This window comes from Myripristis murdjan, chromosome 15 (assembly GCF_902150065.1).
Source record: "Myripristis murdjan chromosome 15, fMyrMur1.1, whole genome shotgun sequence".
In the NCBI taxonomy this organism is placed as follows: domain Eukaryota; kingdom Metazoa; phylum Chordata; class Actinopteri; order Holocentriformes; family Holocentridae; genus Myripristis; species Myripristis murdjan.
In genome coordinates this window covers 18,201,777-18,221,412 of record NC_043994.1, presented here as the reverse complement: position 1 = coordinate 18,221,412, position 19,636 = coordinate 18,201,777, and the positions used below count along the sequence as shown (strand labels likewise).

The window sequence follows — 19,636 nt, the reverse complement described above, 5'->3', positions numbered from 1 at the left end:
TGCATGCACATCAGTGTGTGTGCCTTGCCACCTCTTCTACATATATTGTAAATTGCTGCATAGATGTCTGGATGAAGACATTGTTTCTGTCTGTCTCACAGCATCACAAGTACAGTTGCAACCTAATCCAAAGCACTTGTAATTATTTTTTCCCAGACAAAGTATATCTCATCTTAATTGCTGCATGCTGCATTGATAATGGTTTATTACGTTGCAAACAAGCAGCAGTTTATCATTTTCAGACTGTTTTATGTACTGTATTTCTCAGAGGGAGCAAGAGAGACATCTTTAATATATATCTTGACACGGTTGTCGTGTTATGTTAATATCAGTGTTAGGCTAATAACTGGTTGCATATTTCATATCCGGGGATACCAGACAGAGCTCTTTAGAAATCAATTTTCTTTTGCTCCATCACCATGCTCGGAAACTGGCCGAGCACCAGACTTAGAGGGAAAGAGGGAAGGAGAGAAGGATGTAGTGGGTCTTGTTGGTGCATTAGTGAATGAGGAAAGAGGTGTAGATCTTTAGATCATATTTCATTTAATGGTTTTAGGATTTTTTTTGTCCTCTAATTAGTCTTATTTTGAGTGACTCGTTTTTGTTTTTTTTTTTCAAAACTTGATGTGCTTAGAAACATGCACAGCCATGCATACACACCTAGCGAGGCGTGCATGCAAGTTGAAGGGCACAACACTCATTCACTCATAACATCCCATTTATATAGGCGAGGTGCTGCAAGGTCATGCAATATTTACTCAAGTGTTGCACTGAGTCTGTGTCCACACCAGTATGATTGTGTGTGTGTGTGTGTGTGTGTGTGTGTGTGTGTGTGTGTGTGTGTGTGTCATCTCAGTCTTGGTTCATACATATCAATGTCATATTCTTCAGTATGTGTCTGTGCATGTCTGTGTGTGTATGTGTGTGTGTGTGTGTGTGTAGCTCAACATTTACACAGCGCATCGGCATTGTACATTATAAACATGCAGAGGCTTGTCTGCTGCCTTTGTGAATGGGGGTGGGAAGAAGGGTGCATGTGGAGAATACGTAACAAACAACAAACAACTTGACTCATGCGGCTCCATCATGGATTCTGTGCAAGCTGTTGGCCGTCACAGGCTTTTGTACGAAATGTTTCTGCAAGAGTGAATAGATAAAGGAACACACACAAAGCCTGTTCTCTTAACAGGATTTGTACTCATAGTTACAAGTTACGCATGATAATAAGCGTCTGGAGGTTGAGGTGGATACGTGAATGTTTAGTTCCACCTCTGGTGACGCAGGGACTTCCAACACATGCAAAGAAGTTTTCCACTCTTCGTTAAAATTTCATTTCAGTGGGAGCTTTTCTTATTTAACCATGACCCCAACCTTAACCTTAATGAAAGTTGTATTAGATGCCTCACCTCAACCTTAACTTAACAATATTTCATTTTAGGTGCCTAACCTTAACCTTAACCTCAGTCTTAGCCTTAATCTCAACCTTTACACGTTTTTTCAGTGCAGTGATAGGTTATGCAGGTAGTCATTCACAGGTATAGCATCAGTAAGTCACACAGTAGGGGTCAAGGGTGTGTAAGATTTTCATAAGGTATAGTGAACATTGCATGAGCATTTATTCTGCACACACACACACACACACACACACACAAACGCACGTACAAACACACAGAGGCCGGGACACACACCACTTAATAACCTGCTTTGTGTCTTTCCTCTGGCTCACTGTGGGGACCCTTCCAGCCTCAGCAACATTTACATTTACACAAGCAAATACACACACACCTGCATACACACACACACACACACACACACACACACAGAAACGGTTACATGCATATACTGTACACAAAATTGGAGTCCTGATTGACAGTTGTTTCTACAAGGTCATCAGTGTAGACAGCCCCGATGGAGCAAAATCCATCATTAACTCTCAACCGCATTGCAATGAAACTATTTATACAGCTGCTTCATATGCAAACCACACTGCTTAAGTGGGAGGTATTCAAATGAATTACACCGTGTGATATTCTAATTGGTGCAGCCTTCTATGCCACAGAAGAAGGAGCTTATTTTACTAATTACTGAAAGGAAAATTGTCATATTGCTAATTAGTTGTTTTGGTTGTATGGGTGGCCATATCAGCTCATTAATGAAGACAGAGTGCAAGAGGCAGAGAGAGGAAGAGCGCTGAGTGATGTGGGGAGAGAGAAGAAAGACAAGACAGATTTTTTTTGCATCTGTCCCATCCCTTCAGTTAGTTCACTCTGCATATTTTAGACTGTGCATTCCTCCTCTTTGTATCTGCAGTCTTCATGTTTGTCTGTCTCATTCCAGCTCCGTCCTGCATGTTGCCATGAGCTTGTATTGTATTGTTTTGAGGAGCTTGGTGCCTTGTGAGGAATCTATGTTTTCCCTTTCAGCTTCTCCTAATCTGCTCACTAGTATAATGCATGCGGTTCTTTAAATTGAATATTGCTCAAGTCAGAGTTTTTGTTTTGTTTTAGGAAAATATTGTAGCAGAAATATTACATGAAAATATTCTCTTGTGCTCTAGTTTCCCAGTTAATCACAGCCTGCCAAAGAGGGTCACTGCGTGTGTGTATGTGTGTGTATGAGTGTGTGCGAGTGAGATGAGGAAAACAGAGACAGCATAATACGGATTGTGATGACAAAGTACTGCCAGCAGCCAAAATCCTGGAAACACGTGGTTTGGTGCTTGGTGCAACAGTATCTTATCGATCACACTGCTTTCTCGGTTTTGTTGGAGCTCAGAACTATGGTTGACTGACATCACTTTAATCTCAGCTCTAATACACGTATTGGACGTGGGCGTTCTGTGCAAAAACCAAGACAATATTCAGCACATCGCCCTTCAGTTTTCAAGGGGAAAATATGAAGAAGAAAATTTTGCCAGGAAAGTTAGTCACACTAAACAGGACAAGAACATTTGGATGAAAAGTGCTAAGATACAAAAACAGTGCAATTATTCGCTAATGGAACAAACAGACCCCAACAGCTTTTGTTGCCATCCAGCATAGCATCACCCATATGTTACAGTAGAGCAACAACTCCCGTTCAAACTTAAGAGCGCCTTTTGTCTCCCATCATTAACTCAGCTTGCCCAAGAGCCTGCAAGTGAACACACACGCAGACACTCACGCACCCACACACACAAGGAGGAGGAGATGTGCTCGGTTAAACTGAGAAAACCTAACTTTACCCAGGATAATGGGCTTCATTCACCCTCTAATGAATCCCTACTGTGGCCTAAAGCTGTAGATCTGCTATTAATACCATTACCAACTAATGGCCCGGAGATTCTAAGAGATAAAAGAACGACTGTGCCCTTGTGAATAAAAAGGTCTGCATGTCTAAACGAGACAGGTGACTAATAGATACTTTGCCCTAAAAACTGCAGTGCCTTTAAAGAGGACCACTGGGGACATCCTGTCCAACCTGATTCATCCCTGAAAGGATTTTGAGTGTCATTTTGGACTCATATAACCTCAACAGTGAGGTATAAAGGCACTCTAATTAATCTGTATGAATTCCACCAAATGCAATGCCTATTTTTCAAAACTTTACTTTGTTACTGTGTTTCAAAACTTTACCTTTCTGTGTTACTGCAGTTTCTTTCCCAATAAATATGAATGGGCTGAAATAGAAGAAATGGTATGACGGGAATGAAGGTGGGGTTCACGAACGCTCCTTTTTTTCCTCAGAAGTAGTTAAGTCTAGCCAGCAACATTCCTCATTAATAATCACCGCCTTGAAGACCACATTATTGTCTCTGAGAGACAAACAGCAAGGAAGAGGCAGCGCCAAGTGTGGTGTGTGCAAATTTTCCTGGCTGTGACTCTTTCAGTACAAAGGTGCGGCACATCTTACTCAGAGGAGCGTGTCCCTGAAATAGCATCTGGGGCACAAAGAGAGAAAAGAACAAAAAGAGAAAGAATGATGAAATCACACACACACACACACACACACACACACACACACATTCACACTGACCAGGGAGGAGAAGGAGTGTGATCTGACCTTGGGATTTAAGCGTGTATTATTTAGTGCCTTGAAACAACACTCTGCTTCTCCCAGTGGTATTTATTACTATAAATGGGGTTCCCCTGTTGATTTGACAGTGTTGGAATGAATGGTGAACAGCTGACATTTGTGCCATCCATTTTGGATCTGTGGTTTTACATTTTTATGTTACATATGCCAGTAGTTATTTTTATGTTCTAAATGCTAGTGGTCCCCAAAGTTAGAAATGAACATGGTGAAGTAGTGTTTAACTACTGTGCTGCCTACAATTGGAACCAACTTCTAGAAGATATCGGGAGCACTCCAACCTAGACACTTTTTTCCGCATTTGCTGTTGTTTTCATGTGTATTTGGCGGCAGTCAGTAACAGTATAAAAGTGGAAAAGAGTCAGTATGATAGACAAGAAACTGTGAATTCTTACTCGCCCACTCTTGTCTATTATTCCTCTTATTTATTTAGTTATTTATTTATGCTCTTATGCCCCAATGCCTCTATGTTTATGACTGTTTTAATCGCTGTAAATCACTTAGCATTGCATTTAGTGTTTGAAATGTCCTATGTGAAACCTGCTTGCTTCACGGCAAGGCTCCTGTGTTTGTATGCCACCACACTGTGTATGACTTAGTGTGCCTGTATATTTTCTGTTTGCATCAAGTATTTAGCAAGAATAGTACAAAGGGACCTCCTGCAGTGCAAACTGAATGAGTCTATATCTGGATTCAGATTTGAACTCCTGCTGTTTAAAAGACTGTATCCTTTCAGTCGACTTTTGATTGCCGCTGTACAAAGGGGAGAGCAGTTCGTCTTGGAGTGTGGAGAGAGAAGGAGGGGAAGACAACGTTGCTTAGGGACTGCGGGTACAACCATTACGAAGAGCGAAACATGAAATGTGGAACATCAAAGTGACATGACAGAGTGTTGTTGAAATATAGGCCTCTGTGTTATTAACCCTGCAACCCTTTCTTTAGTTGTTCCCACTAGTGAGTCATTAGACAGGTCATTGGCTTATATGCCGATGGCGGTAATGCATGGTATGTATGCATAATCTGCTAGTTAAATCAGAGCAGCAGTTTATTTCAGGTCAGATAGCACCATATAAAATGAGAGAGTGGAGAGAGAGAGAGGGAAACAGACAGTCCAGTTCACAGCGGTCGCCTTCTTGATGGAGCAGAAATGGACAGATTGAGGAGGGAGGAATGGGAGGAGAGAACTTAAAAGAAGCCCTGCTGCCCCAACCACCTGCTGTTCTCTCTGTCCCTCTCTCTCTCTCTCTCTCTCTCTCTTCTTCAGTCACTCTCCCTCTCTCTCTCTCATGTTCTTTCTCCTTGTAAAAGTCCAATACCGTTTTCTGTCCTACTCCGGTTCTTCTACAGTATCTATTTTACTAATAAAGTGGTGTTTCAGGCCACGAGAGATTTGAGAATGTCTTTGTAATAGTACTATCTTTGTAATGGTGTTTGAAGCTCCCCATTGGGGTACATTATACTGCTTCTCCACCGGTACAATGGAGCTCTTATACAGTACCCTGCCATTTAATTGCAAGGAATATTACAAACCAATTAATATTCTAAGCCCAGGCGACAGAAAACAGCCCAAATGACTACACTTACTAGAAAAGAACAAAAGCCGCCATGTCTGATTTTGATGCAATACGATCAGCCCTTAATGAATGATGAGCCAGAGGGCGAGATGTCTGAGAGGGCTCAGAGTTCACATCCGAGTTAAATGCTTGATGTGGTCTTAAAAGAGAATCCCTTCAGGTTCCTTCTATCTCCGGACGCCTAAGGCTTTGGTGCTCTCGCTCTGACTCGTCTAGTTTTTGCATTCACCTGTCTAATTGAGTTTGTAACTCCTGGTTCACATGGAGGATTAGATGTGATCCAGCCTGCACTTGAACCAAATGTGTGCTTATTCACAGTGAAATGTAACGTTCAAATGTACAGCCATGTTGCAGAGTTGCAGTTTTGTTCATTTAACATGCCAGCATTTGTTCTTAGCAGTCTTTCTATTCATCTGTGTCTTTACATTAACTCCAGTAATGCTCCCACTGACTGAAAACACTGTTCAGAATTGAAAAAATATTGTTCTCTAATGAAGGCCAGGTGGCCACAATGTATTGGTTCTGTTTTTAATCTTCCTAACCATTTAGAAAGGCTTTTTTATCTTTCTAAAAAGAAATCGTGCCTAGCGATATATTTGTTGACACCTACTTCTAAGGAGCCTGGTGCTCTTTGGAAATAAGTGAGCAAAGCTTTATTTATACAGCACTTTTTAAAACGCACAGTTACAAAGTGTTTAGTACGTGTCGGTGTAACATTGTGCAACAGTGCAATTCTTTAGTTTTGTGAGACGTTTCCATAACCGTTCTCCTCATCCTTTGTTTCATGCTGTGCAGTCAATTTTAGTGTGCATCAGAGCAACACACAAGAAGAAAATTAGATAACACACCAAAATTTAATAACACGCTAACAATCCTAAATACAGTACATGCATATTACTGGTTCATACCGGTTTTGAAATTGATGATTAACTTACAGTAAATTAGGTCCTTTTAGCTGTAACCACGTAACAATCTATTGGACATCTGGTCAGGTCTGACATGGAGCGAATAAAATGAGTTTTCTGAGATCTCAAATCCCAAGTATCATGAGGCTACAGTTTCATGTTCAGCATACTGATCATAAAGCTCTTCTTCCCTCACCTCCCATCTCTCCTTTCCTTTCTCCTCCCCACTTTCATTATTCTTCTCACTATCTGTCCCTCTATCTCTTCGCTCAGTTACGCCCGCCATTCCATTAATCTTGCCAACAGATTGCCTCTATTAATTAGTTCACATCGCCCATCTTCCGTGTAATAATCAGAGGTAATAGAGATATTAGGTGGATACGGATATTTCTGCAGTTGTGATCACTTTTAATTAGTTTGAAGATTAAAAGATAGATTCACTTTTCTGCCTGGGTAACATTGAGATTGACAGCACGAGGCCTTCTGTCACCTCAAAATTTCAGGGCTATACCCTTTGACAGACATAAATTATTCAGGAAATGAATGTATCTGCCCCATACTGTCTGATAGAACATGTTCCAGTCATCAAACAGTGAATGTGAAAAATATTTCCATGCCTCAAGACAAAAACGGCTTGTCATGTTTCCAGCTTGTCATGAGTGATATTGCAGAATAAATGTTGCACCTCACAGATGCAAATACCACACAGCTAACTGAGCCACATGACATCGCTGTGGTGTAACAGGCAATGATAAAGTATGTTGCTCTAAATCAAAGCTGTATCTGCATCGCAATTTCATTTTAATGTTCAAGGGACACAGGTTCAATTAGATAACAGAGGGAGAGTCTATACAGTGCACAAGCAGCTAATTAGAAGGTCCAGGGTGTACTAAGCAGAAGAGCAGAACAGACAGGGATAATTACGGCACACGGTTTGCATGTGTGTGCGTCCACGTATGTGTGTGTGTATGTGTGCATGCATTGGGTAGAAGTACATACACAAGGCTTGAGAGAAAAGAAAAGCAATTCCTGTCATTAATTTTGTCTGCTGACATGTGGAGTGCATCTTGTCTGATCGTCTCTTTACTGACCCCCTGATACATGGGACGTTGCCAACATGTGTCCGGAAAGGCTTTTTTTCATGCAATGGACGTTCCTGACAGCTCTTGGAACCGTCATCCGCAGCATGCATCTCGGGCTATGTAAGGCGTTACCCCTGCCAGCGTCCTGCCCTGTGGCTACCTTGGGGCAAGGATCTTATGCAGCTTAGCGGTTGATGTTCCTCGACTGTTCCCCGCAGACCTGTTACTCACTCTAACCCTGTCAGAGCACTGGCTACAGGGGACACATAATGAAAGGGATAGGAAATTGAACAGAGGACCCCAGAGCAACATCATTAAACCGTTTTCTATTACCATAGTCAGTATAAAAGAGAAGGAAAACACGGCCGCCAGGTTGTTAAGAACCCACAGCCACAGCTCCCAATGGTCCCAGTGGCTTTACTCGTTGGGCAATCCCAGCACTGAGAAGGTTTTAAGATACTTTTTCTCACCAGGCAGTCTTACTGGGGACCTCTTAACAGCTGACTGCAGAGGCAGTAATCCCTAACGCTGCTGCTGCTGGCTTTACAACGTGATTGTTTCCTGCAAGAGCCAAGTGCTCAGAAGTTCTTTGAAGTTTACAGAAAGGGTTACACGGTGTAACTCTGAAAAGCATTTTGCTTTGCTTGCATGACTTAAGTGCACATTGTATTTTAGGTTTTTAGGATATAACGTTTTCATTCAAATTGTGGCGAGGGTAGCCTCTTTTTTGTAGCAGCATGAACATCCTTTTTTTCTTGAGAAAGAATCATCAGTGTTTCCAAATTATTCTGAATTATTTTAGGCCAGACCCTCAGGCTATTGTGTGCAAGACTAATTAAGGAATGTTCTGGCATAGAGGATCAACATATTTTAGGATGAACTGTCATAATGAGCGTGTCATTCCAACTGAAAACTATTTCTAAATTCAGATGGGATACTTGCATCATTAAGCACCTCTAACACACACTATGAGGTTCGCCAAAATCTTATGCTATTCTGTTCTATTCTGCATTGTAATCCTCTGTGTATTTGTGTGTGTGTGTGTGTGTGTGTGTGTGTGTAGTCTCAGATGAAGATGAAGTCTGCTGGCGTCGTGGAGGGAGGGTTGTTCACAGAGAGCTATTGTAACATCTGCAATGCCCAGCTCATCTCCGAGTCTCAGCGCACCGCTCACTATGAGGTGAGTCTCTGCTCAGTTTGGAGGGTTTTCCTCAGCTCTCTTCCTTTGTGAGGACCAAAAATACAAAAGAAGAGTAAAAAAAAAAAACACAGTCACACAACAACAAATGCTACCATCACCGCTGTGACAGCCAGACACTTAAAATGTACGCTTACTCCTTTGCTAGTCATTTGCTGAGCATCAGGCTTATTTGTACCAATTTGTGCTTGTGCCGTTCAAAACAGTACTCATCCATTATACATAGATTTAATACTGCAGTGATGATGCTACTCAGGCACACAGAGAAATGCACACACATACACACACTCACAGCTTTTTTATTGTAATGTAGTTGACCTCTCAATAGGCTTCCAAAGAGTGATTTAATGAATGTCCATTAAATCATCAGCCCTGTGCATTATTTAACTAGCAAAAACAAAGGGGTGTGTGTGTATGTGTGTGTGCGCATGCATGTGCGAGCAAATGTGCACACTTTGTGTATATATGTGTGTTCTGCAATGAGGTCTTCCTTGATTACAAGACACAATTGGGATTAACAAGCAGACTAATGAGGACAAGGCTCTTATCTGGAGAATTAGCCAAGGACAGCTCTGCGTGTGTGTGTGTGTGTGTGTGTGTGTGTGTGTGTGTGTGTGTGTATGTGTGTGTGTCAATATGTGCATACGTGCTTGTGTGTGAGTGTGTGTGTGTGTGTGTGTGTGTGTGTGTGTGTGTGTCTACCAGCCATATTCACTTCTGTCTATTTCTGTCTCCACCCAATGTCTGGCAAACACACAAAGTCTTTGAGTTGTGCAGAGAAATAGACTGACAGACTGATTCACTGTTTGTCCACACTGTTACCAGTAATGAGCCGGGTCAAAGGATCAAACAGGAAAGGCAGCGAAGAAAGAAAGAAAGAAAGAAAGAAAGGAAAAGAAAGAAAATATGTGTAAAAGAGCCGTGAGGAAATGAGGAAGAAGCAGACTAGGCTGTGAAAAAAAAAATCGAATCCCAATTATTTTGACAGTTACTATGATTGCAGTATGATTCACCATTTTAATAAGAATGTGATTTTTTTTGCATCATAATTTTAATGATCACAAAATAAATAATTAAAATGCACGAAACAGACTGCAATTTGTAGGCCAGGGCATCTGTGTAGCATCAAAATACTTGATTTGTAAGGGTATTTTGTCATTTTACATTTATCAAAGAAATTGCAGCCCCTGCAATTTAGACCATAATTGGCCAGTTCAATACGATATCAGTTAATTGTTCAGCTCTATTACAGACAGGGATAAAGGAGCAGAAAAGAAGTCAAGAGATGAATATTAAATTGGTCAACTACGATCATTTAATACCGCGGTTCTCATTGACTTTATAGTAAAATTTGACTCCCTCTTCATCACTTTCCTTGGATTTACTGACAGAACTAACTTCGGTAGGAGCAGACCACAAAGTTGCTTGTTCTTTTGGAGTCTGAGCCTTTTGAGTGTGCACATGAACACACACAAACACAACACAGCACACACAAGAATGATTTGGCTGATACATTTTCTGTTATTGCCCTGTGTGGATCCGGTGTCCTCCAACTTGATTTGACACGCACAATCACAGAAAGTCAGACAGACAACGAGACAGAAAGAGAGATACACAGCCCTCTGGAGCCAGCTGAGCACTAAGGGTCACTGTGTGGTAACCATGGTGACACGAGGTCCTGCTTTTAGCCCACATGTCCTGCAGCCATCGACTACATGACCATTTCTACACCTGTAAACACAAGCATACACAACACAGACAAACAAACACACTCAGATACACACAGACACACACACACACACACACACGCACGCACGCGCAACAAGCACTGACAAAGTGCATTAAAGTCGCCTGACAAGTGAAGAGAAGGCATGTGAGGTAGAGGCAGAGTGGCTTTCATGTCCCAGAGGGAGAGGAGCTAATCTAACCACTGGAGCAGCAAATACAGTATCTTATCACAGACTCCCCTAGCAATTCTTCACCCATCATTACATACATACATAAATACATTCATTCATTTATTCATTTGTATGCCATTCACTCGTAATACCTACGATATAATACAATGTATGTCATCCATCCCTCTGTGTGGGCTGGTAATTGGCACTGATTTCATTGGCAAATAAATCCCAATTTTAATAAGTTGTTTAATCTCATATTCAGTCCTAAAATAGCATTGTTCTTCAAACAAGTGTTAAAATCTGCCAGTGGGATGAGCTAATCCCACTGGTTTCGAATGCTCTTCAAGCCTGTTTGCAGAATTTTCTTGAATCAGGTGTCATTTTCTTGGTGCTAGTCAGATGGTCTGCCTTATTCTGCCTTGTTTCAGTGTTCTTTCAGCATAAATTGTGCAAGTGAAACCCAATTTTTTTCAATTTTAAGATTGAATATAAAACTAAATTGTTGTTGATGATCTTGATTCCTGATTGACTTTGATACCAATTTCATCTCAGTTTGAGTCCATGTTAATTCATTCAGTGATATTTCAGTTACAATACCAGTTTTTCGGGCTACCTACGTTGCCATGGTTTTTATATCCAAAATACAACAAGACTTCTACCTTTAGGCTTGATGCTGTTCGTTTCAGGTAGGAAGCCCTACCATTGCTTGTTAATTTGCCATCTGCAGAACAGGAGGTACACGAAAAACAACTTTTTCGCAGAAATCTTTACAATAAACAGTGGCACAGATGAAAAGATCAGTCTCAAGATTTTAAAAATTCAAATCGGTTCTTTCAAACTGGAATCGTAAAGTTGTTATTTTTACCCAGCCGTACCGTCTAAGCCTCAGTCTGTACAGCACATACACACATGCATACATTTGACAAATGGTGTGTTATTGTTTATCCCATCACGTCCACTTGTCATCAGTGCTGATATACGCCTCCTTCTCTCACTGCGTCGTTCATAATCACACTCTTGACATTTACCCTGGCCCTCTGTGGTGTAATAATCTGTGTGTGACGGCACATGCAGTAAAGATAGAAGTTCTTGGGCAGGGTCGACATTTGCTCCTGGAAAATTGTGCCAGCGAGGAAATTTATAGATAATAATAGACATTACATATAGTGGTAAGGAGTGAAGGTCACATCATGGCATTGAAATGATATGTATAGAGCAAGATGACTGTATCAACCTTGAAGCCACACACACACACTCACACACACACAGATGCACACACACAATGGTGTTTAAACATACACACACACACACACACACACAGTACGCCCCGTAATTTTCACTGTTCAGCAATAAAGGGACAGTTTACAGCTTCAAGGACGGCTCTCTGTTCACGTAAAGCTACAACATATTTCTGCTCATTGTAATTCAGCGGGACTTTACAGTGTAAAGCCCTTGGAGACAGACACACACACACACACACACACACACAAATAACCACACAACATAGACATGCAAACCTTAAATTGATGAGGGCAGACATCAGTCAGGCAGGCAAGTGTCATATTGCCTGGATGGAGTTACAGAACATGACTACAGTGTGTCAGTAACACCCACAACACATCAGCAGGGCTGTCCACGGCTCGTACAGTGTGCGTGCCCTCTTTTCACCAACATGTTGTCAACCGCACTGAAGTCAGCTGTAATCCATAATTAATACTTACCACTAATACCGTCTTTCTATTTAATTATGGGCTCAAAAGAATATTTTGACTAATGCTTACTTTTAAGCAACTGGGTGATTGCCCGCCATCTTATCAATTCAGTTTCAGTCTGACCTTTTCCAACACACTCCCTCACTCGTATGCCTTTAGCATTTGTCCAGGCGAGTGTGTGTGGCTGAGGTGAGGAGAATCCCCCTCACCTATCACCCCACCCAGGCTCACTCTCACGGCGCCGAGGCCGGCTCTGTGGCCATTAGTCACCTAGCTGGGGGCAAAACATCTGCGAGCGCCATCAACTTAAACTGATAATAGCTCTGAGAGATGCCAGGATGGAATGACAACTATTGATTTTTTTTTTTTTTTTTCATTTCGTTTACTTGATTAAAAAAGAAAAATCAAACTCAGCTCTCATTCTCTGTCTGTCTCTCTGTCTGTCTGTCTGTCTGTCTCTCTCTCTCTCAGAGTAAGAAACATGCCAACAAGGTGCGTCTCTTCTACATGCTCCACCCTGAAGATGGAGGACCGCCTTCCAAGAGGCTGAGACCAGATAACCCAGTATGCTCTCACTTGTGTGTGTGTGTGTGTGTGTGTGTGTGTGTGTTTGTGTGTGTGTCTGTGTCTGTGTGCACAGCAACAAATCCATTTTATTGAGTAATTTAATTTGGTATTGAGCCTTAAAATCTTTCTTTTTTTTCCTTCTGCATTATAAGATTTGCCGTTTGTTTCGACAGCAGCAACAAAACAAATGAAATTATCTCACTCTCCTACTATCAGACTTTTTCACTTGTTTTAAGTAAAAAAAGACATTTAAAGACTCATTCTTGGACTGAAAGATTTGATAAGATGGATATGTGTTGCAGTGTCATCACAAAAAAAAACAACAAACAAACAAAAAAACCAGAACAGATAGTTTTGTGTTTGTGAATTCATGAGCCTGACTGTATGCAGACAATAATAAGCCGAGTGACGTCACTGAGTCTAATCCTCCAATTGGCCCGGTGTTGTCCACTCTCACATTTGCCCATCGCAGCCAGAGGTCTGTTGCGCATGGCCAACTGCTCTTGGGAATATTTGTTTGATCCATTTGTGGGTTGTGTGCATGTCTGCGTGTGATTTTGTGTGTGTGTGTGAGAGAGAGTGTGTGTGTATGTGTGTGTGTGAGCGTGCATGCATGTGTGTTATAATACTCCCACCAGGGCCTAGTCCTTAGCCCTGATGTTACTGGTGTTTAGTGTTTAGTGTAGGCAGACACTGCCAAACAGCTCTATATCTGACGACTGCAGACCGTGGCTAGGGAGGTCAGGCATTACCAGTGTGTGTGTGTATGTGTGTGTGTGTCCATCCCCATAATTATAGGGCTCTATTTTGCCATTGCATCAAATGCAGAGGTGGGTTTTTGCAGGCTATGTGCAAAACTGATTCAGCCTCAAACTGTAAATATGGCTACTATTACTCTGATCATTAGATTTTAAGTGTGTGTATGTGTGTGTGTGTGTGTGTGTGAAAGAGAAAGAAAGAGTGAGTGAGAAAGTGTGTGTGAGAGAGAAATAGACATAGAAACATGGGGATGGATAAACAAAATAAACAAAGGAGTGTGAAGTGACAGTGAGTAAAAGACAGAAATATAAGCAGAGGAGTGAATGAGATGGACTATTGTGAAGCGAGAGCTTTAGCATATTACAGCTTGTGTGCTCCATTTACCCAGTGATCCCAGAAGACCTACATGGCCCAATACACACACACACACGCACGCGAACACGCACACAGTGCTCACACACACTTTGAGGACACAGCTGGTGGAAAAATAAAGCTTATCAAACGAACTGACAAGTTTAGCTGTGAGCCAAAGAGACTGGGAGAGAGGAGAGAGAAAGAAGGAGGGAAGAGAGTGAGACAGGGGAAAGGGTGGAGGGTCTCCAACAGTGGTGTGGTGCCACAGCCAACACCGCGGGCCATACACTGCAGGGCCAAGTCCCCACGCCGCAAAGACCTTTTTGTCCTCCGCTGACAGTTCACTTTGGGTTATTATAGTTAAATAACAGAAAAACTGAGAGTAAAACCAGCCTTGCTTCACCAAAGTTAAAGTAAAATCCAAGAAATTAAAATGTTTTGCTCAGGTTGTGCTTGATGGATCAGCGCAGCCATGTTGAAAACACCAAGAAATTCAGTATACAGGGGCTAAAACATTATGCTTTGGGCTGCAAGAGACAGATTAGTGTTCTTTCGCCTTCTGTCTGGTAAATCCAGCAAGGCAAAAACCATAAAGACAGGCTTGGATTAATAGAGTAAAAGAAAAGGTGCCAACACAACCAAGTGGCTCGATTCATTCACCTGACGGTCCGGCTCACCGTGGGAGGAGACGGCTGACAGCCAACAAATCACCATGGTGTTCACGTGTTTTACGTGATAAAGTGATGGAGGCGGCTGTAAATCAGACGTGCCTTGCTTTGCTAAATGGCTTGCTGAAAACTCCTTTTTCCACCCCTTACTGCGCATGACTGCACACATTTTCATACTGCATCAACAATGTACAATCACAAGCACATGCATGACAATAACTGGTGATGTCCATCAATCAGTTTTGTCAAATTTTAGGGTTAATGCAATTTGTTTTTACATACAGACCATTATACATAGTCCAGTGCATTGTATTACACAATGTACAAGAATAATAATGATGATAATAACAATAACAGCAACAACATGATGATGATGATGTAATACATTTGTGTGTCTGTGCAAGATGCAATTGCACAAACAGTCAGATAATGGGAAGTAACTTGAACACTTAAGCAAGTGAGGACTGAAGTTATTATTATAATTATTGAAAATTTACTGTTGAAATGTATGTTGCCATGCAGTAAACAATTTCATCATGTGGAATTAATTTATGTTTACTTGATGGTAAAACAAGTAAAGAAAAAAAGCAAACTGAACATAAAACTAGTCTAAAACAATAAAATACCATCATGAAAATATCTAAAATTATATCAATATGGAAAAAATAAATGAATAAATGAAGGGAAAAGAGCTGGAGGTCATTTAAATCATAACAGCCTCGATTGGGACATATGTTAACACTTTGAACGTGTATAATAAGTCATGAAAAGGTGATGCACACTGCGGCGTATACACACACGAAATCGGCATGGTCGAGGGCACGTGAATGTAGGTGCACAAACACACACACACACACACACACAGACACGTACACACACATGTAGAAATATACACACCTGCGTCTCCATCTGTCTGCCTGACGAAGGCGTGACTCAGCCCCTCCTGGCCCTCACTTCATATGGAACACCAAATATACACACAAACAGTGCACGTTACTTACTGTGAGCACTGCAGCCGGCGCTTTGTTCACAGCCTTTCACACCGCGATGGGAGCGATATGTCAGGCCGTTTTAACATCGAGTGTCTGTCTCACAGATATCTGTAATTCAATTATTCCTTGTCAAAAAGAGTATTTCAGATATCCACAGAGTTCTTCTTCCTAGGACAAATAATATCACTTTTGCCATTAAAATTTAAATCTGAGATTTAGTTGCAGTTTAGTTGTAGATACACATCTATGGATATCTACAACTAAATTATAACAAGTCACAATTCCAGTTAAATATATCTTTAATTACCCTCAATTCAAGCTATCCACATTGTCCTTTTTAGATCTTAAATTAAGTTTTAACTAGTCAGAGTGATCTTGTAGCTATCTTGACTTGGAATTATGACTAGCCATATTTCAGCCGTAGATGCCTGCAATGAGAAACCCCACACACATGAATTGCAAAAGTGATGTCATTCGTCCCAGGAACAGTGTCTCTGTGGATATCTCTAACTTTCACAGTGACATTATAGATATATTGAATGATAATTCTGACTAGTCACAATGTAATTATCACCAGTCAAAATGATGTTGTCGATGTCAGTAATGTTTGCTGCACACCGTCAAACGTGGCTGTTCGGTGTTTAAAACGGCTTGCCATACATCGAGTGTCTGACAGTGCTGGGAAACTCTGATGAAAGCTGAGGGGCGCACAGGAGATGAAATTCTGTACCATTCAATTCAGGATATAAACTTTTCCTCTTTCATCTCTTTCATCTTTTTCTTCCCTCCCTGGGGAAGTTTTGCACATCTTTTCTTTACACTTCACTTATTGTTTTTTTGCCCTCTGTTCTCGCGCTGATTGACATGGTGCAGCCCAATGGGAGCAGCACAATGAGACTTGCACAGAGTGAATGAAATGCCAGCATCATCTACACACTGTAAAATGCCATGCCTTGAGGTTCGTGTGGCTGTGTGTGTGTGTGTGTGTGTGTGGAAGTGTTTGTCACAGAACAAATGCAGAGAAAGTAGGTCGGAAAGGTGCTCCCAGATGAAAGGGGAGGGGAGTTGATCCGTTTTCCTCCCCTATTCTCCTCCCTCCTCTCTTTCTTTCCACCTCTCTATGTGTGCCGTTTCCTACCTGCGCGAGGGCAAGAGATAACAAAATGCTTTTTTTTTTCCCTCGCTTTTTTTCCCCCCCTTTAATGCTATATTTGCACCGCCGCTCCTTTTAATTTACACTTTCAGCGCTTCCTCAAACTCCAAATGAGGGTGTCTGTTTCCCCACACTTCTCCGTGTGTATATTTAGCCATGTTTCCCAGCTCCTCGACACAAAACAGTGGAAGAAGTGAGAAGGAGGAGGAAAGGGGAAGCATAACAGTAGAAAGAGATAAATACGCCTAATTAGGAGTCTATTGTTGGGTGCAGGAGCAGGGCAAGGCCACGAAAACAAAAACTGGAGATCCAGACATCAGTATCAGGAAATGGATAAACATGCACGCGCACAAGAACACACAAACCAAATAGGTCATATGTAAATGAGTCTCAACAGATGTGTGTGTGTGTGTGTGTGTGTGTGTGTGTATGCGCGCACGACAGGCTGAAATAGTGAGGGAGTCAGGGAAAAAATAAAGATTGAAAGGAAGGGAGGAGAAAACCAAAAATGAAGAAAGCGAAAGATTTGACAGATCGCAGTGAGCACAGAGCACGATGGTGGAAAAGCGTGTGTCAGGGATGGCGCTTATTGTCAAAAGTGGCTCAATGGAGTGGCAACTGTAATGAGCTCACAATTATTCATATGTCAGTCAGGCACCCACACGCTTCAAATTGTTTAAAACTTTCCCACCAAATCCCTGGTGTAACATCTGTCAGTGAGTGACAGGATTTGCGTTGCATGTTTTTTTTTTTTTTCTTTCTTTCTCTTACATAGATGCTTCTCTGTGTTTCACAGCCATCTCTGTCGAGCATTTCTTTTACATATCAGCGTGTTTTGACAGGTGAGACCACTGCATTCTGCCGTGGAAAGTCATCCCCGTCTCCGTGTCCTCAGTCAAAACCGCACAGTGGTCGGATGTCCGCTCGCTACAGCTGATGCTCTCCTCCTGGCACAAGAAAAATCCGATAACACAAGAGCTCGGTAGAGCGGCCCATGGGAGGAAAGAAGAAGACAGGGGAAAGGAAGGGGGAGGGCGAGGTGTTTGGATGGGAATGGACGGTGGAGCAGGAAGAGAGGAGGAGCGGAAAGTACACATTAGAGAGGCGGTGGAATCCACTCCAGAAAGAGGAGTGAGAAGATAATGAGGGGAGGGGAGGAAAGTTAGACGAAGGGACGGAAGCAGCGAGGGGAAAGCTTTGTTTCCAGTGGAGGACAGGCAGGAGGGGTGAGAGAGTAAGAACGGGAGGAGAGGAGAGAAAAGGAGAGGAGAGGCTCGTCCTCACAGGCGCTGTGGCTCCCGTGACACAAACCATGAATAAAGATCACAGGATAAATATAGAGCGTCTCTTCTCACTTGATGTGCAAACACAAATGTTGTTACACAGGAGTAACATTCCACCTTTGGCAGTGCAAGATAGCGCCTTTATTGTTCTAATAAATCAAAATGAATTGGGTTTATTATCAATTTAGGAGAGGGGAGATTTGTTGGAGAGACAGAGCGAGGAGCGGTTCAGAGCAAGCCTTTAACGCGATCACAGCAGGAGCAGACAAGGAGGAGGAGAGGAGAGGAGGAGGAGAGGAGGGATGGCGAGGACCTGCCAATACAGATAAATATTTCATCCCACAACACACAGAGTCACTGAGACCGGTGCCCAGAGGGGGAGGGATGATGCAGGAAGGACAGAGAGAGAGAGAGAGAGAGAGAGAGAGAGAGAGATGGGAAAGATGAGAGACAGAGTAAGCCTGGAAGGTAAAGGTGTCCTTAACTCTCACATTCATTGTCCGTGATGCTAACCAAGGCTGACACCAGACACACACACACACATGCGTGCACACACACACACATGCGCACACACACACACACACACACACACATGCACAACACATACAAACGGGGATGGTGTGGCAGACATTTTTCTATTATTGTCCTCCATCTCAGACCGAGGTTTCTCTCCTGCAACTCGACTTGACACCGGGACGATGGAGAGCTGGTGTGAAAGACAAGAGAGAGAGAGAGAGGGAGAGAAAAGTGTGCTAACAAACAGAAGGAGAGTTGAGGAGGAGACCGAGCGGGAAAGAGGAGAACAAAGCGTGCATGAACAGACAGTGAGAGGGTGTAGCTGCAGCGTGAGCAGAGAGGAGGAGGGAGGGAAAAAAATGGAGGAGAAGGTGTGAACATATAGGGGTGAAAAGCAGAGAAGTGAACACATGGAGAGAGAGAGAGAGAGAGAGAGAGAGAGAGAGAGAGAGAGGGAGGGAGGGCTGTGGTGTTGTTATGAAACCAACCATGACTGCTATTGATTTTACTGTATCACTCCATCAAGGAGTTACTTTAGCACTTATTACTGCCAATATGTCACATTTTGCCACAGGTGTCTTAAGAGCTGAACGACATTTTCAATAAAACTGCAGTCACGGGGCAAGTCTTCGTGGAACGTGTGATGATTAGATCCTTTACAGCATCTCTACAAAACTGCAATGATGCCAGTCCCTTTTTTTTATATATCTCTACAGAATTAAAAGTGTCTTCCTGCCGTTAATTCATATGGTACAGCTGCAATATAAGAGGTGCTTCATTTTGCAGAACATTCAACAATTGCACTTAACCTCTACATTTTTCAATTGTCTTGAGTCTTCTGAAAGCTATATGAGGAGGTTAAGAAGGCAAGATGGCAACAGACGTGCAGAGAAAGGTCTTG

General features: G+C 42.2%; 1 protein-coding gene across 1 annotated transcript in view; it reads left to right on the top strand.

Annotated features, from left to right (window-relative positions):
• LOC115372168 (zinc finger matrin-type protein 4) overlaps window positions 1-19,636 on the top strand; it is a 49,120-nt gene that overhangs the window by 2,333 nt on the left and 27,151 nt on the right. The window contains exons 2-3 of the mRNA XM_030069848.1: window positions 8,696-8,812; window positions 12,915-13,007. Of these exons, the coding sequence (XP_029925708.1) occupies window positions 8,702-8,812; window positions 12,915-13,007 (204 nt within the window). The 5' untranslated portion in view covers window positions 8,696-8,701. The remainder of the gene's footprint in view (window positions 1-8,695; window positions 8,813-12,914; window positions 13,008-19,636) is intronic.